This window comes from Branchiostoma floridae, chromosome 8 (assembly GCF_000003815.2).
Source record: "Branchiostoma floridae strain S238N-H82 chromosome 8, Bfl_VNyyK, whole genome shotgun sequence".
In the NCBI taxonomy this organism is placed as follows: domain Eukaryota; kingdom Metazoa; phylum Chordata; class Leptocardii; order Amphioxiformes; family Branchiostomatidae; genus Branchiostoma; species Branchiostoma floridae.
This window is the reverse complement of record NC_049986.1, coordinates 3,707,913-3,735,283: the sequence shown is the minus strand read 5'-3', so window position 1 is coordinate 3,735,283 and position 27,371 is coordinate 3,707,913. Positions and strand designations below refer to the sequence as shown.

Here is a 27,371-nt window from a genome sequence, read left to right as displayed (position 1 = left end):
AGAATATTGTGGTATACTGAATAGTAGATTTTTCATTTGGTTTTGGGACACGTTCTTTGACTTGAGAATTTAAATTGGCTTTCTATGACATCCGCATCTGTTTTCCAAGGTATTTTTTTTATTTGTTGGCAGATATTCGCTCATTTTACAGCTGCTTTTTAGTATTTATTTACAGTCTGGTAAAACTTAGTGTGGAAACTGACAAAAATATCAAATCAAATCAACATGGCCTTCCACTAAAAGTAAATTGGCAGTGGAGGTGACCTTTTGTAACTGCATTTTTTTTCTTCTTTCATTGAAGGTACTTTGATTGATACTATGTCTATTGAGGTGATAGATGCCTAACCAGACTGACTTGTTTTATTAGGGACATTGAAGACGCCATCGAGAGATTGTCCCACAGACATGCGTACCACATCGCCATGTACGATCCCAAGCAGGGTGCCGACAACGCTCGCCGTCTGACCGGTCTACACGAGACCTCCAGCATCCACGACTTCTCCGCCGGAGTGGCCAACCGCGGCGCCAGCATCAGAATACCCCGCCACGTGGGCGAGGATGGCTGCGGTTACCTAGAGGACCGCCGCCCCTCGTCCAACTGCGACCCGTACCTCGTAACAGAAGCGATCGTGCGTACAGTCGTCCTGGGGGAGACAGATAAGAAGCAGTAAACGGTTCAGTGTTAGGAACATTATAAAAGCTATCTCCAATCATGTCACCAGTATTTTTAGAAAAAAGATCACTGTAAGAACATTCACCTGGTCAACAATGTGGGATTTTGAACAGCCCAATTGAAGTTAAGGTTTTGATTTAACGGGTACAGAATTGTTTTGAAGGCCACAACACTCAAAGTGTCTATTTTACCTTTACGAAAGTTGAAATGGGACCAGAAAATGTGTGTTCATAGGAGAGTAAGAAGAAAGGGGAATATCTTGTAAATATTGTTCTGGGTTGGGAGATCGCAAAAAACTTGTAAGTAGGCCATGTACATTACCTCAGATTGACAATTTGCAGGGGGGCTATGTGTTTGTTGTCAACTGTATATCATCCAAAGATGACCTTTCAAGGTCCACTGAATAACTGTACACTTGGGAACTACTGTTAATGTATGGCAGTCTGTATTGAGTACAAAATATATTTGTGTAGCGGTAATTCTTGAGTGTATCACCTTTATACTGCAGTCTGGCATGTCCAGAACATTGACTCTATAGAACTGTTGCTACTTCCTGCAAATCCAAAAAAGGTACTGCATTGCTAGGAAGTTAAGCTGGGGTTTTACTATGTTAAGCAATGAAGATTCATATAGCAATTGTGTATCCAAGTTTGGCTTTGCCATTCTGCATCTGGCTCTACAGTTTTGCGTATTTATTTTACTATGTGTAGGATAGTTTTACTTTCCGACAAGTCATTTGATTGAACTCTGAAATAAACAGTTGAAACAAAAAGATGTAAATGCCTTTGTTGTGTTTGTATCATGGCACAATTTAAAGTAAGTTGTTAGGGCATAGTAAGTACAGTGTTGCTTGTAATGGAAGAATGCTGGTAACTATTAATGTGACTTTCTTTGGAGAATTCAAATCACAACGGACAAGCCCTACAGGAAGTAAAAGACGTGGTTATAACCGGATATGACGTCAGTAGGCATAGGACAACAATTGAAGGCCTTGGCACCATAGGAATGTCACCAAACTGCGTAATTGTTAACATCAGTCAAACGAACTAAGTGCGTTTTAAATAGTTTAATTTTCTACAAATTTTTCAAAGCCATTTGCTTGGTTACTGATGTTTGACGCGTAGTCTCTACCAGACTCCGAGTCGCTGGAAAAAATCGTAGAAATGGTACAAATAGAGGAGTATGCCGGCCAGAGGAATATAGCCGGCTAGGCAACAGTAACGCGACCTGTTCCCTGGCCGGTTATATTCCTCTCTATTTGTTCCATTTCTACGATTTTCCAGCGATCCGGAGTCTGGTAGAGACTATTTGATGCGTACCTTATTATTTGGATGTCGATGTAATTTGAAAACAACTGCTTTTCGCACGTAATATAATGGCCTTGAACAAACAGTTAACTGTTTGGAAACAGGACGTACTATCTAGACGTGACGCACTATCTGTACGTAAACATATAGGCGTTTTCACAGAAATTAGCGAAAATGAAAATAATTGGTTAGTCTATGGGAAGGTTATAATTTCTACGGGTGCGGCTGGTGTCGTCCTATACGGTCAAACCCTGTGGTGGCCAAACTCCTCTGACAAATAAATTACTCTTACTGTAGCTAGCGTAGATATTCTGGTAGACACCACGCCAAGCAAGATACTGTAGTACTAGACAAACGGCTCTGTCAAGTTTTGGTATACATTGTGTACACGTAACGTTACGAGGAACACATACGTTTTATACGTCACCAGGTGATACGTCACTGCTTACACCTATGTAACATACATGTAGGTATTCTAGTAGCACGATAAGCATTCTCTTCAGAAGAAAGACCTTAATTTGTGTCCTAAGTTAAGTTTTTCGAGATCAAACCTCCTATTCTTTTGACACAGTGACATAATCTGAGTAAAACGTAGCCCATATGTTTACAAAATCTCTCGCTCTAGCGGATTGCCCCCCCCTCCCCTATCTGGTAGTGGGTGCTTCGTCAGCACACTTTACTGGTACAGCAACGACACCATGCGGTTGTTATCATAAATGCAGAAGCCTATACAACAGTACAATTGAACCATAGGCGGTAGGCCATCGAGTTTTTGTTGAAATCAGTATTAGTTTGCTGTAATAAAAATCTGACTCCACGGAAAGATTCCCGAGAATCGTACACTTATTACACACACGGTGTACTCGGTCCACGGAAAGATTCCCGAGAATCGTACACTTACACACACTGTGTACTCAGTCCACGGAAAGGTTCCCGAGAATCTTACATTTAGCGCGGTTATACACAAACACGCTGTCGATTCCAAAGAATCACACATACGAACGCTTGCCGAAATCACCCGAAGTTTGCCGAACACCGACTTCCGAACAATAATGAATAGCCAGTCACTTTTATGTAGTTAGAGCATGGGCGATAGGCCATCGAGTTTTTGTTGAAATCGCTGTTGCTATCTTTGTACGTATATACTCGACACACACTGTATACAGTAATACCATACTGTGTACTCAGTCCATTAAATCAAATAGTAAACAAGATGCTGAGCTTGAAAGACGCACTGTGTACTCCGAGCTACGTTTGCTGCGTCGTTCTAAATTTAGATCACGGGATAGTTCACCACGCAAAGGCCGACGGGAGTAGAACAGTTTCGCAGTTTGCTCGAACGCGTTCGCGAAGCCCTGCTCGAACCGATGAACCGCCAAGGGGCTAACTTCTCTAACTACATAAAGATGACTGGGTAGGAAATGCTACCCGGCAAGAGCGTTACCAATAGGGGTGACCAGCAGGAAAAGTGAGTTAGAACCACGGTTCTATGGTGGATCTGGGACTTCTCGGCTTTTACATGGGAATAGTTTTCAACGTGGCTGGTTTGACCAAAGCCGATAGGCCATCGAGTATTTGTTGAAATCAGTATTACATTTACTTTGTCGTACTAAAATCAGACTTTATGGATTCAAACAGTGTGTACTCGTTCCACAGAGATTCCTGAGAATCATACACTGACTTCCACACACTCAGTGTACTCGGTCCTCTGAAATAGTCCCCAGAATTATACATTGACACACTCTCTCTGAAAGAATTCCGAGAATCATTGGCATCACTGTGTGCTCAGTCCACTAAAAGATTCCCGAGAATCATACACTACACTATTACACTATAAAACACGCGGTGTGTACTTGGTTCACTGAAACTTTGGCGGGAAATCTGAGTCTCGCGTCTCTCTGATTGGCTAGCAATGATGTAATAGTCTTGTGCAGCAGCGACTCTAGCGGCTAGATATGGTACTGCTGGTAACGCTGTTCCCCGGAAATCTGACTTTACAAAATGTTGCATATCTTCTTTATTATTAGGTGTTGTGTCCCAAGTAATCTCACATAGCTAGTAAGTAACACCCAGATAATAAGTAGTATCGACGTGTTTTATTTCACTGCGGCAGTTCGCCTTAAACAAGGGCTTTTGAAACGGCGTTTCCTACCTATTCATTATTGTTCCTAACACCAAAGCGTTCGGAAGTCGGTGTTCGGCAAACTTCGGGTGATTTCGGCAACTGTTCGATTCTTTGGAATCGACAGTTCGTGTAACCGCTAAGTGTACGTTTCTCGGGAATCTTTCCGTGGACCAAGTACACAGTGTGTGTAAATGTACGATTCTCGGGAATCTTTCCGTGGACGAGTACAGTGTGTGTAAGTGTGCGATTCTCGATCGGGAATCTTTTCGTGGACCGAGTGCATGGTGTGTGTAAGTGTATGACGATTCTCGGGAATCTTTCCGTGGACCGAGTACACCGTGTGTGTAATAAGTGTACGATTCTCGGGAATCTTTCCGTGGAGTCAGATTTTTATTACAGCAAACTAATACAGATTTCAACAAAAACTCGATGGCCTACCGCCTATGGTTAGAGAAGTTAGCCCCCTTGGTGGTTCATCGGTTCGAGCAGGGCTTCGCGAACGCGTTCGAGCCAACTGGTTCCGGTTCGGAGTTTTTTTAAGGAGTTGGGGCCGATTTGACTGTCTCTGAGAAAAGCACTAACGCTTCTCAAAACATCGTTTTTTCGGATAATTCAATGTTTCCGATGGAAAAGGGTGTGTTCTCGCTGACCGACAGACTCATTTGACATTTTCTGTAGAAACGTTATTTTTGGTAAAAACCATCAAAAATATATGCTTTTCATCCAAAAATTGCTAATTTGGGGCCATTTTTTACAGGCCGCTACACGGAAAAAACGAATTTCCTGGGATAATGACTGATATGGCAATGAAGGTCAAGACTTCTTCTGTATACTGGGTAAAAAGGAAAAAAAGTTATCCGATACGTTTTCCGCAAGCTCCGATGGCGCTAAAACACCCAAAACGCACATAGAACGTATGATCTGGGTAATCTGGGTAATCAGGCGACGAAACGCTTTACCGCTATCGCGCGCACTAATACCAGGAAGTGTTCGCCGCACGATAAATTCTCCGACACCATAAACGCTACGAACAACAAGCATTTGGAGAAGTATAAAAGATCATAGACTTCTAAAGCGATAGCCGAAAAATCTAGAGCCAAAACTATGGAGACAACCTCTGATTTGCGTCTTATTCTTACGGACTACTTAGATATCTGGACACTTGAAATTCCGAACCGGAACCAACTGCGAAACTGTTCTACTCCCGTCGGCCTTTGCGCGAACTATCCCTGTGATCTAGAACGTCGCAGCAGACGGAGTTCGGCGTACACAGCGCGTCTTTCAAGCTCAGCATCTTGTTTATTATTTGATTCAATGGACTGAGTACACAGTACAGTAGTACTGTATACAGTGTGTGTTGAGTGTATGCGCAAAAATAAAGCAACAGCGATTTCGACAAAAACTCGATGGCCTATCGCCCATGATTGAACTTGAAGCTGTTTAATTGCACACCCCATTTGCCAGCGTTTTTCTTGAAATTATCCGGCTGGTGCACTAATGCGAAGTTACCTGATGGATCCGGACCACATGGCTGTGAGATTTGGGGATTCCGTGCAATTGTTTGACAGAGGTGTGTGATAATCCGCTGTGCAATTGAAGAGGGTCTGCATGCTCTTTTACGTAAGGCGTAGGCAGCCAATTTTATTTCCCGTAATTCGTAGGGAAAACCATCTTATCTACGTAATTCGTAGCGAGGCGACCAAATTTAGCGTAATTGCCTTCCTTGATTTAGCGTAATACGTAGGGGGTTATTTTAAATTCAGCGTAAATCGTTGTCGGAACTCCCCATGCAGACCCTCATTAACTGCCTTCTACTGTACACATGGCAAAAAAGCTTTTACTTTACCACAACAAATATCCTCTTTATTAGTACAGAATTAGTACATCATACAAATATGGCACGAAAATACAGTAATACACATTTTGGTCCAATTGATGTCTTGCAACTTCCACGGGCATGGTACATGTCATTTTGTTGACTAGTTCCCTACTCTGGCATCTACCGTATAAATGTGGATCAGCAAATAATGGAATACTAGTATTGTACGCGTAACAGAATTTGTCAAGAAAGTGCTTCAGATAGAACAGATATTCCATGCGATATCATCCTTCCGTTTACACAAAGGTATTAAAGCATAACATCTACATAATATGTATTTTTCTGACGTCCAAGCGGTTTCAAAACATGCATATACATGTATTAAAGGTGTGTTTCAAAGGCGGTATTTGCACTAACTGAACGATGACGTCGCAACTTTAGCCCAGACCTCCTTCGCAGACATCTGCAGTGGCGTTTATTTTGGGGGTGGGGGCGCTGGTTCGGAATTTTCAATGTGGTCTAAGGTGTTCTATGCTGAGAAAGGGATTTTTTTCGGCGAAAGTCCCCTTTCCAGCATTAAAAAAAACTTAGCCAATTGGAAACCGCGATACAGCACTATACCAAAAAAACAAACACCGCCGTTCCTAGATGTCTGCGAAATAGGCTGTCACAACGTCAGTAGCCACCGTCTTCTTTGCAAAGATTACTATATTGTCGACCTTAGCTTACAACTAATTTTAATAGCTCATTAAAGTATTCATTACACTCATCAACTACTATTATACAGTCACAAAATATTCATTTTAATCTGAAAGAAATTTACCACATGTACTTCATTCAAGTTGTTCTTATTTTACGAATATAACAACGAATCTTTTCTCCGCTCGCTCGCTATTACATAACATTTTCTCACTATCACATTGGTCGCACGGTTGTCGCACGACTTCAAACTAACGGCTCTCCTGGGATAGTCGTGCGTGTGTCGTACAATTTTGAAGTTATGCTGTTATGAAAAAGGCTTAGTCTTAGATGAGATAAGTCCTGTTGGAGGCTGTTTCTGAAAAAAAAGTCTACAACATCAAAATCGCACGACGAAGGACGTCCTTGGTATACCCCCCTCACATTAGGCGAAAATCGATCAGACCACGAGTCTGCGAGCTCTATATTACGAGGAGGCATGACCCCGACGGGAAGGGAGGAACTCTGCCATTTCTTCGTCGGCAGCAGGGTCATACCTCCTCGTAATTCAGAGCTCGCAGACTCGTCGTCCGATCGATTTTCGCTTAATGTGAGGGGGATAGTACGACAGGCTTACGACCCTAGTCCACTTCGTCCAGAAGACAGGTCCGGACCAGCGCCTCTATGACGGCATATGGGTCACAGTTGGACCCCGGTCTGCGGTCCTCAAGGTAGCCCTTCCCGGCATCCTGCACGGCTCTTGGTATCCTAGTACACACAAAGACGGCGTTGTAATAAAAAGACTAAATAATGAGTATTGAAATGAATTATTGACGGTAGCTTTCATGATGTCGATTTGATTGTAGCGAAGACATCGCCGTACGCATCAATTTCCGTCAGTTACCGTCCGCCAAGAATTGTTAACCATACTTTAAATTGTACAAAGCGGCTGCAAAACGAGCAAATATGTGTTTTAGAATGCCAAATCAATTTCAAGCTCAAAATCGATGTAAGCTCTCAGGAAGACCCACTATCACGTACCAAATATCAATACAATCCATTCAGGCACCGAGGAGTTATGCTGGTCAACTATAAACACACGCACACACACACACACACGCACACACACACACATACGCGCGCGCACACACACACGCATGCGCACACACACACACACATACGCGCGCACACACTCACACCGTACACACAAACACAACACACACACAAACACACACACACCGCGACATGCACACACACACACTGAAGACATAACCTTTTATCGAAGGTAATAAATATCCCATTTGTCTCTGCCGACACTTTGTTCAAATATGTGATATTTTCAATGGCTCGCATTAAAACGTGCGATATCTAGGTGAAACAAACTGCAGTACTTCAACATACCGCACACTGGCGCTCCTATCCGCCACACCGAATGAGAAGCGGTCCATGCTGGAGGTCTCGTGCAGCCCGGTCAGACGCAGCTCGTTGTTCTTGCCGTATTTCCCGATGTGGTGTTTGTGGCGAGCCGCCAGCTTCTCACAGGCTTCTGTTATAAATCTGCAAATAGACATGTGCGTGGTATTAAAGTAATTTTTTAAAAATGACACATTTCTTGACCTTTAGCAACAAACTGAAGAACCATTCAAAAACGTATGTACATAATATACTAACTTTATTTGCTCAAAGAAAATATTTTATCTTACAAATCATACTTTGGTGATTAGCTCAATTTCTGCCCCTGACGTCATAGTAAATACGAGATCCGTTTCGGGATCGGGTACAGCGAGTCGCACCATACTTGACGCAATGTTGATCTGATTTATTTGAACAGCTAATGTCTTGGTCCTACGTACTTGAGGCCGCCGTCTCCCCTCATGGCCTTAGTGCTGAAGTTGATGTGAGCTCCCGCGCCGTTCCAGTCGCCAGACACGGGTTTCGGGTGGAGACTGACCACGGCGCCGAAGTCCTCCGCTACCCGGTCCAGTAGGAACCGTGCCATCCACATGTGGTCACCCAGGGCCACACCGACACTCGGCCCGACCTGGTACTCCCACTGCAGAAAACGGAAAGATCATTATTTGAAAATTTGATTTCTATGTTACAATTTTAACACTTTATATCCGTACACAAAATAAAGCGATTACCAACAAGCTTTCGATCAATCCTCTGATCCTTCTCAAGTTGTAATGACCCGTCACAGTTGAACTTACATTCAAATTTGATTTCTAATTGTCATAAATTTGATCTTCGTCGGATGTGTCATCCAACCTTGGTCGGCAGCCAGAGACCGACTGTGGTACCGATAATTCAGTGTGTTTGTGACGTCTAAAAATCATTAGTAATTTTACATTATTTTACGTAATCTCCAAATGGATCTTTGAATTTAGGCAGAATTGTGACAGCCGAATTTGCTCACACATACTTCGACAGACACCCAACATTGGCCGGCAGAGAGACTTATTATGGTACGAGAATTCAGCGTGTTTTTGACTTCTAAACATCTATTTGTTTATCAAAATCGCGTGTGTAAACCCTGCCAGTCCTCCCAGGAAGAACTTGAAACTCAAACTTTGCATATATTTGCATAAATATGCCAACCATTAGATAAGTTGAGAGACTGTCACCTTTTCCGGGAGGTCATGTTGCGGAGATGCAATGGATCGCTTGGGGACGCTTTTTATCCCATCAAGCATTACGCGATTCTAGCCAGACAGACGGCAAGGGACTGCGCAGTGCAGTGATGCTTTGACATTAATCCATTTGCTTTCAAACTTCAATGCAATCTAAACGGCATCCGAGAAGTTTTAATGTTTATCTCGACTGATCAAATACTTAGGACATTATTTCAGGTTGCTTTACCAGCTTTTTTTCAAAAAGCATTTCTTGTCTTAATCGGATAGAAACCCGACAAGAGATGGTATGAATGAAAAAGGAATATTTTTGTCAAGGATCAAAAGTAGATCGTACATCTGTAACGCAATTCACCTTTATCCATGGGGTAACCTATATCTGTTGCTTTAAAAAAATGGGTATCTAGAGATATCAAGTCAATGGACGGCGGTTTCAAATTGCAATATTTTCCCAATATTGCAGTTTGTTTTCTTCAAAATATTGCACCACGGTCCGTCGACTTGGTATCCCCAAATACCCTGTTTTTTCTTCTTCTAGACAACGGATATTGGTTACCGCGCGAATAAAGGTGAACATGGGTATCACACTGTGACTCTGACCTGTGAAGGCATGACTTCGGCGTTGGTCCCTGAGATATCTATGCCTGCGTACAGACATGCCCGGTAGTGCGCCTCCTCTATGTCCCGTCCGAACACACGGTCTGCACCCACACCACAGTAGTACGGACCTAGGGAACAACATACATTGTATATCAAATTTCATTCTATATTCATCATCTGCATATGTACTATATGTTTAATACTTGTTTTAGTAATTAGGATGATAAGTTTGTTTCTTCTTTTTTTGCCATACATTGTACCGTGTACGATCGTTGCGCAATAAAGTTCTTCTATCATTCGCTGTATCATAATAGTGCAGGGATCAAAATACCACCTGCATATGCAGGTAAAATTGGAGCTATGCAGGTATTTCTGGTGTCCGCACCAAACCTGCACTGGTCCATGTACTGGGTTTCCCTCCTTGGTTTAAGACATAAATGTCCTATGATGTAGATGTATATGCATTGTTATTGGCTGCATTGACTGTTAGGCCATGTTGATTTGATTATATGGATGACATCCGCGCTCGCACCAATTTTCGGCCATTTCCAAAAAAAAAAAAAAGTTTTCGACCACACAATAAATTGTGCAAAGCAGCTGTAAAATGAGCACAAATATTCCGTAGATTGAAAAAAAAGTATCAGAAAACAGATAACTAATGCCATAGAATGCCAAAATGAATCTAAAGTCAAAGAATAAGATGTGAAAGGACAGAAAGAAAAAAAATCTATTGTTGGTTGGGGGAGGTACCAGTACAGAAAATTCAGGTCCAGAGGATCATTTCTAGGTCCGGACATGAACCTGGACCTGATTGTCTGTGGAAACTTGAGAACTGGCAATACTGAAAACAATGGTAATTGGTCAATTTTGCTACAAAGGAATCTGTTTGGTGGATTATTGGACTCCCACTGCATTTTAAAATCCCATCTCCATGTAATAAAGGCTATCTGTCTCTGTACCTTTGGCTGTAGAAACTTGGTGCAATTGACTATAAACTCTACTTGACTTCGCTCTTGTTGTCTTCTTGGCCCCCGGTAAGACCCCAAATGCCTGCCGACATAGTGTGTCCATTTTGTAATTGGCGAAACCTGTTCCTCTGTTTTTTTTTCAGGTCTGTTTTTTTCGGATTGGTCCAAGAAGAAAAAAAATGTTTTGCACCCATATGATGTACTGGTCCCTACACCTAACTGTTGGTATACCATACTATGTGTGTTTAGTCCTATGTTGAACCTTCCTGGCCACTTTGATTTCATACTGAAGGCAACTTTTTTTTTTTGGCCAAACTTTTTTTTTATTCGCTCGCTCGCATCAGTTTTGGAGTTCCAGGAGGATGTCATCCATATAATCAAATCAACATGGCCTTACTATCTATATAGTATAAAAGAAAATATAGCAATAGTTCCTGTATAAATTTAGTATGATCCATTCTTCCTACATTCAAAGTAGTGCAGGTAAAAGTTGTCTGGTGCAGGTAATTTTCAATGTTACCTGCGCAGGTTTGCAGAAAAAAGTATTTCGAGCCCTGTAGTGTCTACATATGCACTATATTGGTAGGAATATCGCGTGATTTTTCGGCAATAATAATAGTAACATTCAAAGAAAATGGACTGCGAAATATATATGGTATGTGGGTAGGTGTTGGGAAGACGAAGGCCAAGGTCGATTTGGGGGGGCCCTAGTATGTGACATTTGTACTGCAGCAGATTTTCCATTTTTGTATATTTTGACCTGGACATGCTATGGCCTTGATTTTTTGGTAGCAGATAGCTTATGATATAAGGAAGATGTATATTTGGGCCCTCTAGCAGCTTGCTCTTAAAAACTGCAAAAATATGTTCAGATTTGATGAAACATCAAATCAGGTTTCCTTATTTTAAGAGCAAGCTCAACAAAGACTCATGACTCATGGACGTCCCCGCACTATACCCTTCGCGCATCTGTGGTGTACAAAAGTCAGCCATAAATCGCTGCCTCAGAGATATACAATCTACTAGTACATGACCTGAGTAAGGTTTTGTTGACTTATTACACAACCACAATGCCGGCCGCGGGTTGTGAGACCATATGTCATGACCATATTCAATCACAGTACATCAAACAATTTTCTTACTCTTGTGATATGACTATTTTACGGACTGGTTACCTTTGTTTTTACCTCCATGAAATTTCATGGAGGTTATATTTTCACAAGTGTTTGCGTTGTCGTTTGAAACGTGCAATATTATATTCCATTACTGTAACGTTATGTTTTGCTATGTTTTCTTATAACGTCATTCTTAGCATTCCTTACTTTACCAATCAATAGTGTCCTAAATGAATATCGTTTCCTCGTTGATTATAGTGTGACTTCAATCATGTCAATTAAACAGAAGGATAATGATGCAAAGTAAGAAAAGCAAGTCTAGTGTCTATATTTGTTTGTTTGTTTGTTTGTTTGTTCGGATATTGACAATAGTAACAGAATAGTCACTAAAGATGCCCCGAAAAACTGCCTGTTCTGTTAACAATCCACCTACCTCTGAAGTGCAAATATTTGGCGGACATACAGCCACTCTCTCATTGGTCGAGCCCCTAATTGCCATGCTATTATTGGTTGAATTTCTAATTGAAATAGACAGTCAGGATCGGTCTATACGTGTTCGTGTCCTGGACTGAACTCCTGAACTCTAGCCGAACGTGCTGTAGGGCCCACTTACGTACACACCAGCCGTCACGGCTAGACTTCACGTGCTCGGCGCATGGCACCTGACTGGACTTTGCCCAAGACAAAGAGTAGAATTTAGAAATAGCCAGGCAGAAACAATGCTGTCATTTACCCAGGTGATCAAATATCAACAAGAACATTGATTCAAAGGAGACAATTCATTTGATGTTTTGGTGTGGGGGGAGAGGGTGTATTTGCCAAACGCTTTCTTCAAGGTTGTTGAGGCCTGGATCAAACTAATTTACCCAATGTCATTGAAGAAAACAACTCCAACGTACATTGGCTTTATCGTATCAACTGCATAGTAAGGCTTCTATATTCAAACGCAGTGGTGTTTTTGTTATCAGATTTTTTTTCTGTTAGCTTGAGTTAAACTCCTTCCTGCACCCAAATGGGGTATTGGGCGGCGCTCATCTCCGTTTCAGTATCCTTGGGCACACACCTTTTGTGCAATCATTACAGCAGGGGGCTAGTCCACTAGTAGTGGCGGGTGTGTTCAACTGCTATTATGACACCTTTTATTTCCAAAAGGCTGAGTGTTAGGCGGAGAAGCAGCGCTAGCAAGTTTTTGGTATGACTTGACTAAGGATTGGACTACAGACTGAAAAGCGAACATTACGCCACTTGGACATTGTACCGGTTTTTCATGAGGTCTTTAGAATTTCCCTTAGACACGCATGCATATATGCCTCATTCCATGGCGAGACCAGAAACTCTCTAAATTCCACTCGGTACCCTAAGAGTGCGACATCTGAAGAGATCCACTAATGCAGCAACAGCTGTCTCGGAAGTATAAACACTTAATTCTAAACATTGCCTTGAAGAAAGGGTTTTTTTTTATTTGTCCGTCTTAGGGTGTGTGCCTTTGTGTTCAGTAGAAAGTTTGGCATTGTACTATGACACAGATAAGATTCTATAATAATAATAAGGAAAGAAGATGTAAGAAGAGGGAGGAGAGGCGAAATATAAGGAGGAAGAAAGAGACAAATTAATATGGAAGTATCCGGCCTTTGGTGAAACAGAAGAAAGAAAAAGGAGCCAGGACGAACGAAGAATGGAATGCGTGTTCGTAGATGTGCATGAGTGAGTGAGTGAGAGTAGAGAGAAAGAGATAGATAGATGGATGAATAGATAGATAGATAGATTGAGAAAGAGAGAGAGAGAGAGACTGAGAGAGACAGAATGAGACAGGAAGGGAGGGAGAGGGGCAGAGAGACAGAAAGAAAGAGGGAGAAAATGAGGAGAGAGAAAGAGGCACAGAGAGACAAACAGAGGAAGAGAAACGGAGAGAGAGAAGCAAAGTGACAGAGAAATGGAGAGAGAGTGGCAGAGAGAGAGATAAAGAGAGGGGGGGGGCGGAGACAGAAAAAGACAACTTCCTCACCTTGCGGGCCGGGGAAGCCCCGTTTAGGCCAGCCGAAGGGTTGTCCGTCCACATCCAGTAAGGTGTACTCCTGCTCCATTCCGAACCATGGCTCCTGGTGCATCACGGGAATCATCGCGTCCATACACGACTTTCTTCTGTTACTCTCTGAACAAGAAGAACAAGAAATGGCAGAATCATTCGATTGCAGCTGTTCGATTGATTGATTGATTGATTGATTGATTGATTGATTCGATTCCTTTCATGTTACCAATCTTGCGCCCTTTGGAATTGCACTTAACACCACATTCCCAACTCCACACAGATGCAAAACTGAGTACATCACTTCGGTTGGGGAGGTAAAAGGCGGTGTCGTAAGCTAACTGAGCACAACCCGGCGTACGTGCAAATACGTGCTGTCTACGTGCCAAAACGTGGGCAATTTTTGGGGATCCGTAAGTGGTAAGTACCGCCTCCGTATGAACTCGTAGGGAATCCAAATGATTTTGGAGCACGCAGACACGCCGTAGAACTTTATACGGGCAGGCAAAACATTTTGTGCCATCGGGCTGCGGTTTCGCCCCCCTACGTGCCAGTACGGGCGACGCGACTGCCCTGAACAGCCTGAACATTTCAGAAATACGTGGCGGACGTGGCCTCCCAAAAAAACGTACGGACAAATTGCACGTACGACGGGTTGTGCCCTTAGCTTTACGTAATCATTCCATTTGGCCAGGTACTACGAATCCTGTCGATGATGTTAAAAAGTGTACGTACTCCAGGTAATAAGGCACACCAAAACAGTTACTCAAGCAACTGGATATGATTTTGAAAACGGTCAGACGTTTCAGGTAGCATCCACTACCTTTTCGTAAGGTCCATTCTCACCACACTTGCGTCAAGCTTGTGTCCCTGCTGGGAGCGTTCACTGCGTCACTGTTTTGTCATTTTTCTTACGATTTTTTTTATAATCTTAGATATTGCGTAATACGTGTACGTAAAGGTTTGACTTAGAAGACACCAAAATACAAAAAAAGTAATAAAAAAATCGTCTTTTATCTCTGAAATTTTTGAGTTTCTTTTGAACCCCGCAGTGACGCAAGCGTGACGCAAGTGCAATGAGAGTGCACCTTTAGTTACTCTGAGCTGATCTTTCGAAGAAGATATTTATACTCAAACTTGATATGCAAGGGAGGAGAAGACCTGAACAGTCTAACTGGTTCCAAAATCATATCCAGTTGCTTGAGTAACTGCTACTTACATGTAGTGTGCTCAAGCTATTTTCATCACTTCCTATTTTAAACATTCTCCTACACAGAGACATCTAACGTCGCCAGCAAACCGCCTTTTGTCTGTACTCTGCTGTCTCAACCGTCACCATCAGTTCCTGTAGGCGTCGCTACAAACCAGATGTCAGCCAATCAGAGAATATGCCTTTCAGTTTTTAAAAGGGATCTCGCATATATAAGGGTAGACTCGTTAATAATGATAAGCAGGGCGGTCAGGAACTGATGGTGACGGTTGAGATAGCAGAGTGCAGTCAAAAGGCGACAGTCAAAAGGCGGTTTGCTGACGCCGTTGGATGTCTCTGCGTACGAGAATGAATTTAAAGAAATGAGCATTTCCAAACCTGCCGGCTGCATATCCTGGTCGTACACGTCACACAACACCAGTTTGTTTTTCCCCAGTTTAAAAGGATCTCTAAACATGGCGATTGGTTGGAGATATCTGTCGCTGTTGTGGCCCTGCGCCTGGCCTGTACTCGAGCCGTCAAAACTCCACTGTGGCAGTTCTGGAGAAAAAAAAAGAATTTTTAACGCCAACTGTACACTAAGACCTCCCATTATATGAAACAATAAAATTTTGGGTTTATATCTAGTAATACAGCATCGGCAATACCCAAAGTATACGCAGATGAGCAAGACATTTCTTGGAAGGCCTAAAAACACCCGGCGGAATCAGAGAGAGAGAGAGAGAGAGAGAGACAGAGAGACAGAGAGAGAGAGAGAGAGACAGAGAGAGAGAGAGAGACAGAGAGAGAGAAACAGAGAGACAGAGAGAGATAGAAAGACAGAGAGAGAGAGAGAGAGAGAGAGACAGAGAAAGAGAGACAGAGAGAAAAACAGAGAGAGAGAGACAGAGAGAGAGAAAGAGTGAGACAGAGGTAGTACTGAGGTAGTACTTCACTAGTACTGTATTGGGCAAGTTTAGAGCTATTCCTAATTTTTCACATTTGTGACAGTATGCGGGTTTGATTACAAAATGACCGTTACCTTCGGGGCTGCTTGGCTCGAAATTAACCGTCTTGGTCTTGTACCTGAGCGCCTCTCCTGTTCCGTCTATCCACACGTACGACACCTGGACTTTGTCGTCAGGTTGGGGTAAACTCATGTACTTGTGTAAAACGGTCTTCTCCGTTATGGAGTTGTGGCCAACTTGCACTGCAACGCTGTAAGGTCTGGGAATACAGGGGGCGTGGTTAAACATGTACCACCATACGGTAAGGTCTGGGAATACAGGGGGCGTGGTTAAACATGTACCGCCTTACTGTAAGGTCTGGAAATACCGGGGGCGTAGTTTTACATGTAACGTTACCGCTATACTGTAAGGTCTGGGAATACAGGGGGCGTTGTAAAACATGTACCGCAATACTGTAAGGTCTGGGAATACAGGGGGGCGTGGTTAAACATGTACCGCAATACTGTAAGGTCTAGGAATACAGGGGGCGCGGTTAAACATGTACCGCCACACTGTAAGGTCTGGGAATACAGGGGTTGTGGTTAAACATGTACCGCAATACTGTAAGGTCTGGGAATACAGGGGGCGCGGTTAAACATGTACCGCCATACTGTAAGGTCTGGGAATATTGGGGGCGTGGTTAAACATGTCTGGGAATATAGGGGGCGTAGTTAAACATGTACCGTCTAACTGTAAGGTCTAGGAGTACAGGGGGCGTTGTTAAACATGTTTGGGAATATAGGGGCCGTGGTTAAACATGTACCGCCATACTGTAAGGTCTAGAAATTCAGGGGGCGTGGTTAAACATGTACCGTCTCACTGTAAGTTCTTAACACACAGAAGGCGTGGAATTTTGCAACAAGAGGCTGTAATACACTCGTATAAATCATGCTAATAACAGACAATACTGCAAATCATTTTCGTTGTGATGAGCCAGAATTACTTTGCGAAGGTATGCGCTCATGGAACTCTCTTTAAAAAGATGGCGTATACTTTCAACCAAGGAAAACCATAAAAAAAACTTTTGAAAATAATGAATGAACCGTCCCTAACCATGGCGGTTTCACCATCTGATAGAACATGCTTGACCTTACCAAGGTCATTAGCTTTCAAATTCCGACGTAACCGCAGAGCTTCAAATAACCACATTACAAACAGATTACTGTGATAAAATCTTCTTGAGGAAATAACAGATACATTTTTCCTTAGTTACACTCAGTTTACAGCCAGGTGGCGTCGTTTTGTCGTAATGGTTGGGGTGCTTGTCCCAGGACCATTTTTAGAGGTTCTGAGTTAAGCCAAAAAGCAGGCACTCAAACAAACAACGATTTTGAAAACGGCCCAACGTTTCAACTAGCATCTACTAGTTTCCGTCAGTGACGTGATCTGGAAGAAACTCGTCTTCTATAACCTAACTATGAAGGGTATAAGTGTCACTGACGGAAACTAGTGGATGCTAGTTGAAACGTCTGACCGTTTCCAAAATCATATCCAGTTGGTTGAGCAACTGCTTTTTTGGCATGTCTTATTACTTGGATGTATAAGCTTCTTCGATGTTCTGGGTTAACTTTTAATCCCCTAACTTGCGCCCAAGATTGTGCCCTTGGGGATAAAAGACATTTGCAACTTTAACCAGATTTTAAAACGGGTACCTGACTTCGGTTGGAAAATAAAAACGGATACTATAGCTTTTGGTTCCGCCTTGCAATACCGTGCCTTAGACACAGTAAATAACAACCCACTGCCTTGTGCCATGGTTTCTGTCCAAAGCAAATAAAGGAAAACAAAAACAAACAAACAAGAGATGTATACCTAATTATTCAGCTCATTGTATAAGCATCAAGCTTTCTTTCATCCTAAATAACAAACTGCAAATGTAATCGTTGAGTTAATAGGTTAGGCATTCATTCTGTGACCGCATTGGTCCGTAGAGAGAAACCCGGCTGTTAAGGGACAGTACGTTTGCTTCTAGGGGGATCGGAATGTAATGTCAGCGTTTTAATATTTGACATGATTTCTGTCAGTTTTATCCTGACTTCAGCATTGTTTACATAGTAGTATGTACGGGGTGTAACTAGATTATAATGACTAAACAGCTGTTGAAAGGGCAAAATGTAACCGTGGCAAAAATGGACGGTCCCTAGTGCGTGACGACAATCCCCGCACGTGACTGGTGTCATCTTCGCTTGAACCGCCCCTTCTTTTCCACTTCGCTTCAAATTTACACCTTGATATCCCCCCTACACGATGCCACACCCCCCTCTCATCCCTAAAAATAACCTATCGGCGTTGCCAACATAGGAATGAATCCCGGATGTTTCGTTGTTTGAAGGCGAGGAGGCATGTAGCGATATTGTGGACGTGGCAATGACACAAAACGCCGGTCGGGGGTCACTTACTTACCCCATTCCGGTCATGGCCATAACCAGATCCTGTTCCTAAACTATGACCCCTGCCTTGTACTAATCATCAGTATACAACAGCTGTCTGCTTTCTCATTTTAAACTCAAATTACATAGAAGTTTTAAACATGACAAGTAACTGTCTGCGCTGACATTCATTTGATTGACAGATAAATAGCACAGCAAAGGTAAACATGCCTTGTTCCTTACGTCACATAACCTAACAATCATTTATTCTAAAGAGTTACAATCGCTGAGTAGACACAGAATTAAAAACTATATAAGTTCAAGAAAGTGTAGCAAAGACTGCGTGAATATGTCTCACCTGTAAGATGTGACTGTAAGCCATCTTGACGCTACCTTCCTCACGCCCCCCACCCCACCCGTGGATCTTAGAATCCCCAGTATAGCCGTACAGACAACCATGGTCGGTCCAACCCCTCTGACTGCCCGCGGAAACTACTCCGTGTGTGCCGGCAAGCGAGTGTGACGAAATGGCAGGACCTCTACTGCTCTAAGGGGGTTGATCATTAACCGTTCATGTTTGCCGGAGTAGTGTATACACTAACGATCAGCTGATCTCAGCTGGTATACAGAGAGAAGACTCTCAGGGTCGAATTTATTTGTCGAACGACAAACCGTGTGGCGTTCGAATATTCGAACACCTTCCGTCGAATGTATTACGTGTTTCAACAAGCGTAAAAGATTGTATGTACACAGAAGTGCTATTCGATCCCGGAATTCTAGCCATAGCGAGTCAGTAAGGGCAGGAGAAGTATACGACTTGAATACTGATGGCGTTTGTTGGGATTTTCCGTGACGTCAGGCGTAATGTTACGTGGGGAAACCCACGTATAGAAAACCTGAATTCGTTCTAAAAATCTGTCTGCTCGAGGGATGCGCTACAGATCTAATGGTCCGGAATGGGGGGTTATTGATATTCTCTTAAAAATGATATTTCTTACGGGTGAGGCCATATTTATATGATTTTATTGGAACCCCAAAACGTATGCGAACGTGCGAAAAAAAAAAAAAAAAACAGTTTGCCAAAACGTTTGCCTTCTTTCTGATATAATGGTCAGGAGGGTTGAACAAATGACTATTGATTTAACACGTTGAGTATGGCATATATGCATACCGAACAATAGATTTCCGGGCCGTTTTTGTTTTTTCACATCTTCTTTTACTTTGCCTTTGCACTTTGATATGGCATTCTTTGACATTACGGCATATATCTGCTTATTTTCAGCTGCTATATACAATTTAACGTTATAGCATGGTCCAAAAGTTCGTTTTTAGATTGATGCACAAAATTGAACCGACGTTGTGTAACGCTATATTCACTCCATCGCCGTGTTAATAATTACATAAATATGCATATTCTATTAATTATCATCAGTTTTCTGATATTTTGTTTCACCAACCAATGCATTTATGGCCTTATTTTGTAGCTGCTTTGTATGATTTACAGTGTCGTTTACTTTTTTTCAAACTGACAAAAATTGATGCGCGTGCGGATGTCATTCATATAATCAAATCAACATGCCATTGGCCTTATCAAGAACAGCATGATGTTACGCAGGACGTAAATGAAACAACTCAATTCATTCGATCGATGTGATTAAAGCATCGCGAACATTTTTCCATGGCAGTAAGAGACTACCGTGCATGGTGCTACCGCGAACTTAAAACCACCGCGAAAAGTCTTTTTTCACGCTATACCGCAAAATTAAATCCCGTGAACTTAAAGGCATTTGCATTATGCTATACCGAGTTTTTATTTGTGTTCTTCTTTTTTATTGGATGTTGGAATTGCCGCTGGAATTCTCTGACATTAGTATATATGTTTTCCTGAATATCCTTTTTTAAACCTACGGTATATATTGCGTTATAGCTGCTTTGTATGATTTACAGTGACACTGTGCATAAATGTTTACTGTGGTTTTTAATTTGCGGTGAAGCGGCCACCGCGAAAACCGTGAACATTAAACCACCGTGAAAATGTCTGCATTTACAATACTCTGTGTGTTTGTTCAACCTTCCTTGCCATTTACATTTTATACTGAAGGCAACTTTTTTTTTAAAAATCAATATTTGAAAAAAAAGTCTTACTCTGATAGAGCTATCTAGCAGCCATAAATCGTAAGATGTGGAGCTAAATCGTAAGGGTATTGAGCGGCTGCACCAACTGCTATTGTCGTAGGACTGTACGTAGGTTTTGAACCAATCACGCCGGGAAGATACACCTATCCTTCGATAAGTGCGTTGGCTAAACTAGTGAACACGGGACCTCTATCTAACTTGGCGTCCGAGAATCCGAGGACGGCCCTAACCGGAGCTAGGTCCAAGTAAGGAAGATCGTGTAAAGGCCATTTCCGCGGGCACAACATCGGCGATATTTTAAAAGATTCGTACCTATGAGTGCTGGGTTTAGGGCCTGACACCCTGACACTATGCCACACGATCCCACATATGTAGATAAACTAGCTGTAACAGTATAGGTATACAAGGCAAACTTTTCCCTCCATCCAACTATTTCATCTCAAGCATGATTTTGAATCTAACGGTCACATTTAACGTCTGCCGCCGTATAGTGTTGATATCATGATAAGAGTTCTCAAGCAGGCTGTGACAGAACCAACCGACGGCAAGACTCTAATACAAGTCACCAAAAAAGGTTGTACGACGTATGCAGGAATATTCCCAAAAGATGACCTCGGTAGTAGTTTGCGATCAGTGTATACCCCTGTCATGTTTGGCGAAATTTAATCGGACGACGATTCTGCGGCAATCGCCCGGTCCTCGCTTATAATACATGTAATAACTTTATTGCACAACAATTGTACAAGGTACAAAGTATGACTTATATGTGACAGGGACGGTTTTCAGGTGAAAAATACGCGCAACCCTCTGTCGATCTTAAATATGGCCGATCTTCAATCGATACGAAAGATCATGGATAATGTGACAGGGGTAGTACGAAGGATGTGACGTGGGCCTACATGTATAAAAGAAAAAAGTAAAGTGCACGTTACTAAAGCAACACAATGCTACGATTCATGCTGCAAAATATACTACAAAAGCTTTATGTACATTTGTTGACGACGCAACAGAAACTTGAACCAGAGCCTCTTCTTGTATGAAGGTTATCAAACTTGTAGAGTCGAGTTCAAATGCTGTTTGTATAAACGAGGCCTTCGGTTGACAGCAAAGAAGATAAATTGCTATTTTTCCATACTTCAAGCAGAAAAAAACACGATGATTTTCATTGGAAAACAAGAGCAATTTGGCACGGTTGAGTCAATTGTGCGTGACTAATACACGGGTGCTGGGCGACCATGCCCTCTCCTTTCCTCTCCTAGGCTGAAAAACACACTCATGCGTGACATGCATACTGATATCCAAGCAGATGTAAGGTCTAGCTAGTTTGCTTCACTCGTTTTTGCAACATTTCTAGATGCCTTGCAAAAGGCGAGTGTCCTACACTCTTAACCTTAGGCCATGTAGATTCGAATATTTTTTTAATCGACCATATGATAGATCATACAAGAATGATTGTAAATTGAAAAAAAAAAAATCAGACTAGAAAGGCCGACATTTGCTTGAGAGCAAATACAGCATATTTCAGCCATCTCCTTCCCCAAGCAACAATGGACTATTCCAAAATCACCCATGTGCAAAAATGGAACTCTTCTGCTTAAGATGACTAAGCATCCTAAGCTACTAATTACACGTATGAGCAAAAATGAATCGTACAACCCCCTTCCCTGCAAGAATGGACTCAAGTGCACCCAATGTAGAAGGGTAAGATAGACCAGTCCAAAAACACTTCCGCTAAGAAATGGAATTTTGAATCATCAGCCGTCCAAAACTGAATTTGAAAGAAATCCCCCCCCCCTTTGCAAGAATGGACTCTACCTGTTATACCCCTGTGCAAAGTGGAGCGATCCAAAAATACATCCGCTAAAATAGGACTTTGACATAATCACCAAAGTCCAGAAATACATGGCCTTTTCTATAATAAGCAACCCAGTCCCCTGTGCATGAATGGACTCATCCATATTACATCAGGCTTGCTGATTGGCTGCCGAATCCTCAGGTACAGTCTTCAGGTGGGGTCAAGTTCCATTCAACAAATGGAATTCGGAATCATCACCCATGTCCAAAAATGAATTTTTTAAAAATCCCCCCTATGTGCAAAAATGGACTGTCCCAGCAGTAGCCTTATGTCAAGTGGATCAGTGCAAAAACACTTCCGCTAAAAAAAGCATTGGCATTATCACCAAAGTCTTAAAGTAAATTTTAAAAAACACCCCCTGACCAACAATGGACTCTTCCAGCAAAACAACCTTGCTCATTGGCTAATAATTAATTAGATTTACCTTGTCCCCCCCCAACCACCTGGAGGAACATGGACTAGGTAGGTATGTAGATGATTGGATCTACCAGAAACACATGTGGCTTCCAGAATGACCTAGAGGTTGTTGACCTCGGCACTTCCACCTCACAAATCCAAAATTCTCCCACAAAAACCTCCATAATGAGCCATTTTGAAGTGATTTATACCAAATATTATGCATGGATCCTTTGAATAAGTACCTAGGGCACCTCTGTGCTAAATTTCAGGTCATTTGGATGTAATACCATGGTACAGGGGGCCTAAATATAAAGTTGTGGTCCAAAAATTGCAATAAAACCTCAATAAAATCATTTTAGAAGCAGATATGAATAAAATGAAAAAAAAAACCTAAGGGTATTGGCCCACTCTACCCTTGTGCCAAATTTCAAGTCATTCGGTCCAGGAACGACGGAGTTGATTCGATTTGAAGATTTGACAGGAGAAAGAAAGAAAGAAGAAGAAAGAAAGAAACATTACGAATACAATATATTTCACCATACCTATGGTATGGCTGAAATATAATCATCACCCATGTCCAAAATTGATTTTTTTAAATCCCCCCTATGTGCAAAAATGGACTGTCCCAGTAGTAGTCTTATGTCAAGTGGATCAGTGCGAAAACACTACCGCTAAAAAAACATTGGCATTATCACCAAAGTCTAAAAGTAGATTTTAAAATACACCCCAACAATGGACTCTTCCAGCAAAATAAGATCGCTCATTGGCTGGCCATTAATTGGATTTACCTGGTCCACCAACCACCTGGATGTCTATGGACTAGGTAGGTAGGTAGATAATTGGATCTACCTGGCACACCTGTGGCCCTGACACACCAGAATGACCTAGAGGTCGTTGACCTCGGCACTCCAACCTTACCTATCCTAAGCTCTCCCACAAAAACCTCCTTAAGGAGCCATTTTGAAGTGATGTATACCACATATTATACATGGATCCTTTGAATAAGTATCTAGAGCACCTCTGTGCCAAATTTCAGGTCATTTGGATGTAATACCATGGTACAGGGGGCCAAAATATACAGTTTTGGTCCAAAAGTTGCAATAAAACCTCAATAAAATCATTTAAGGAGCAGATATGAAAAAAAATGAAAAATCACATTTGGGTATTCGCCCACTCTACCCTTGTGCCAAATTTCAAGTCATTTGGTCCAGAAACGGCGGAGATGAATCGCTTTGAAAATTTGACAGGAGAAAGAAAGAAAGAAAGAAACATTACGAATACAATATATTTCACCATACCTATGGTATGGCTGAAATATAAAAACGTATACTGATGTCATGTCCAGAGTCCGAGCTCGAGAGTAAATTCCAACATGCCAAAGTCAAAGAAGAAGATGTGAAAGAACAATACAAAAAGTCTATTGCTCGGTATAGTATACCATACTCTGTGAGTTATTTGTCTAACTTTTTTTACGAAGGCAGTTTTGTCAAATTCTACTTTTTCATTCACACGCTCGCATCCGTTTTGGGGTTCCAATAAGACGTCATCCATGTAATTAACTTAACATGGCCTTGTCTTGGAAAGTTCAAATGAAACTGAACATGTGTAGAATAATATGTACCCAACATCTGCTTGGAAATTAATTCGCATACTAAGTGTTGGGTTCTTACGAGTTCCTGGACCAGCAGTGCGCATGTGCAAACTGATTTATTTGGCGAGTTCTAGATTGCAAGGTTGTAAGCTGGTAAATATCTTTAACGATTGTAGTCCGTGTTTTCATTTGTTGTTATCATTGTTGGTGTTGTTGAAAACGTTATAAAATGGGAACGATAATCATACAGTACGTGGTGTGTGTGTACAGTACAGTACAGTACATCTTACTTTAACTGTACTGCATTCAGTATACCTGTAACGTATACCTGTATACGTATACCTGTATACGTATAACTGACAAAATCATATAACTTGTCATGCGATTCTTCTAACATTGCCTACATTCACGCATGTTTCCGACATATTTGATTTTTGCAAAAGTCTTAACTTCGGTACGGTGCGACAAAACAACTGTAAGTTTTGAACCACACCTGGAATTAAGGATCCCTATGGATGGAGGGCTCTTTATGTGGCGCAACTCGACACGGGACCTCCATTTAACGTCTTTTCCGAGGGATGGCCCTACCGAAGATAGGAACTCATTTTCACCCGAGTAAAGTGACATGAAAGACGTGTTAAATGACTCTCCCAAGAGCATAAGTTTGACGGCACATCCACGGGTTTGAACAGAGGACTTTGGGGTCAACCACCCTTCCGTTGTGCTACACTCACTCAGAAATCATCATTTATCTATCTATTTATTTTCATTTATATATTAATTATCTTCTCATTTTGGAGGTAGGTACTCTTGCACAAGATTTGATGTTGGCTGTATTCAGACAGACTGTAACAGTAACCCGATACAGCCTTGTAAAGATTCTAACATGTCACCTTATCCGGCTAGGATTACTCAAGTACGCATGCGCGTCCACAACGCACTTCCGGGTTGGTGACCAAAACCAACTAGACCCAGGTCCCTTCGCAGCGATCGCGTCAACTCATAAACACAGCAAATATAAACTCGACTGGCACAACTTTAACCACTCTACCAGCTACAAGGATTCTCGTAGAGACCAGAGATACTTTAGAGTTCGAAGATAAAACCAAACTTAGCTTTGAGCGCCAATTTCATGGCTTTCCAACCACTACTGGCGACCAAAATGAGAGGGGAAACCTAAAGAGCGGAATGCATTGAGATTTGGAGGTTTGGCAGCTGTTTTCTGCACACTGCAGAAGGTACGTGGGTTCCAGCTGTCTCTATTCATTCTTACATGTGAGAACAAGAGCTACAGAGTCATATGATTGTTCATATTACTGTAACTGTTTATTATGATCGGTTCTTTCCAGTCGATATGTTCCGTTATGGGTTGCTCAGTCCGAGGTCTTCATAAAAATTGTCTAAAAAAAAGAGGAACCGAAACCGACCGAAACCAAGCTAGAGATATTAGATGGTATGTGATTTTGAACCCTTATTGATTTTGCCAAATTTTGCATTTATGTAGTACTATAGTCTCCCTACATGTATGAAACCAGCTGCTGCGTTACGCCGCGTGCCTGCGAAGCTGGTGTGTTACACCGAACGGCGGTTATAACGGCTATGAAGATACAAAATGATAACAGACTGTTGAGACCGAAATCCGATCAAACATAGCCATATTAAGCTAGTACTTCGGGATACGGAGCCGATCTTTTTAAGACCCATTTTGTTACACATGTGGGTTTAGATGTTTACGATAGACCACATAAAAATTAGAATTCATGTATCACGATAGATAGCTATTCTAGCATACCTTTCCATAACTATATCATATACTAGCATAAATTGTGCTGTCGAACTTAGAAAGCAACAAATTTGTTCCTTTGTCAATGTACATTCCGTATACGTATACGTTCACAGCAATATTGGATTAATTATTTGAGGCCTTTTTATTCATCTTTTCAACCTGCAGGTATCATCGATTGACTGAAGTATGAGTGAGCTGTCTTCACCTCGCCATTGCAGCACTGCAGTGAAGGAAGCAAAAATTCCCCATGGTGCTAAGGCCAAATCTGCCTGTCCCTCAGCACAGAACAAAGAGGGCGGGGAACTTGATATTACCTCCCCGGCCGCGAGAGTAATGAATACTACAGAAGGCAAGCGCGGCGACACAAACGGGATTGTGGGAATAGCGCCCCCTCTCGGCGAGCACGAGAAGTACCATGTTTTCTTCTGCTACAGCAGCGCTGATGGTCCATGTGTGGAAGACATGGTTCAAAAGCTCGAATCGGACGAAAACGGCTTCAAGTGCTGTTTTCACGAGCGCGATTTCCCTCTCGGAGAGGATATCTTTAAAAATATGGCACGTTCCATTGAAGAGAGTCAAAAGACTGTCTTTGTACTCTCGCCAGATTTCGTCAAGAGCAGGTGGTGCGAGTTCGAAATGCAGATGGCCATGGGCAAAAACATCACAGAGGAAAACAAAAAGGTCATTCCCGTCATGCTCCGCAAGTGTGACCTGCCTTACTTCCTTCGACACAGGACCTACCTGGAGGAAGGGTCGAAATATTTCTTAAACAGGTTTATTGGCGCTTTGGAAGGTAATAGTAATAGTGATGATAATAATAATGATGGTGATAATAATGATAATAATAATAATGATAATAATAATAACAGTAGTAGTAGTAGTAGTAGAAGTAGTAGTAGTAGTTATAATAGTAGTAGTAGTAGTAATAGAAGTAGTAGTTGTAGTAGTAGTAGTAGTAGTTGTAGTAGTAGTAGTAGTAGTAGTAGTAGTAGTAGTAGTAGTAGTAGTAGTAGCAACAACAACAACACTAATAATTAATGATAATGATAACACTAATAATGATAATGATAATAATGGTGTTGTGATGATGCCACACAG

General features: G+C 41.9%; 3 protein-coding genes across 4 annotated transcripts in view; 2 read left to right on the top strand and 1 right to left on the bottom strand.

Annotated features, from left to right (window-relative positions):
• Positions 1 to 1,447, top strand: part of LOC118421490 (glutamine synthetase-like) — a 6,839-nt gene extending 5,392 nt beyond the window's left edge. Inside the window, exon 6 of the mRNA XM_035828803.1 lies at positions 368 to 1,447. Within this exon, the coding sequence (XP_035684696.1) occupies positions 368 to 671 (304 nt within the window). The 3' untranslated portion in view covers positions 672 to 1,447. The remainder of the gene's footprint in view (positions 1 to 367) is intronic.
• Positions 1,448 to 7,121: 5,674 nt separating this feature from the next.
• On the bottom strand, positions 7,122 to 19,190 carry LOC118421489 (glutamine synthetase-like). The gene is made up of 8 exons (XM_035828801.1): positions 18,865 to 19,190; positions 16,173 to 16,357; positions 15,530 to 15,691; positions 13,921 to 14,067; positions 9,833 to 9,960; positions 8,456 to 8,655; positions 8,004 to 8,159; positions 7,122 to 7,370 (listed from the first exon to the last, which is right to left on the bottom strand). Exons 1-8 carry the CDS (start codon positions 18,963 to 18,965, stop codon positions 7,244 to 7,246), a joined length of 1,206 nt encoding a protein of 401 aa, XP_035684694.1. The 5' UTR covers positions 18,966 to 19,190; the 3' UTR covers positions 7,122 to 7,243.
• Positions 19,191 to 25,451: 6,261 nt separating this feature from the next.
• The window catches only part of LOC118421488, an 8,334-nt gene continuing 6,414 nt past the window's right edge, over positions 25,452 to 27,371 (top strand). Inside the window, exons 1-2 of one of the 2 annotated variants that reach the window (XM_035828799.1) lie at positions 25,452 to 25,725; positions 26,439 to 27,066. In XM_035828799.1, coding sequence (XP_035684692.1) covers positions 26,460 to 27,066 — 607 coding nt within the window. In that variant the 5' untranslated portion in view covers positions 25,452 to 25,725; positions 26,439 to 26,459. The remainder of the gene's footprint in view (positions 25,726 to 26,438; positions 27,067 to 27,371) is intronic. The other variant, XM_035828800.1, reaches the window with a different exon arrangement.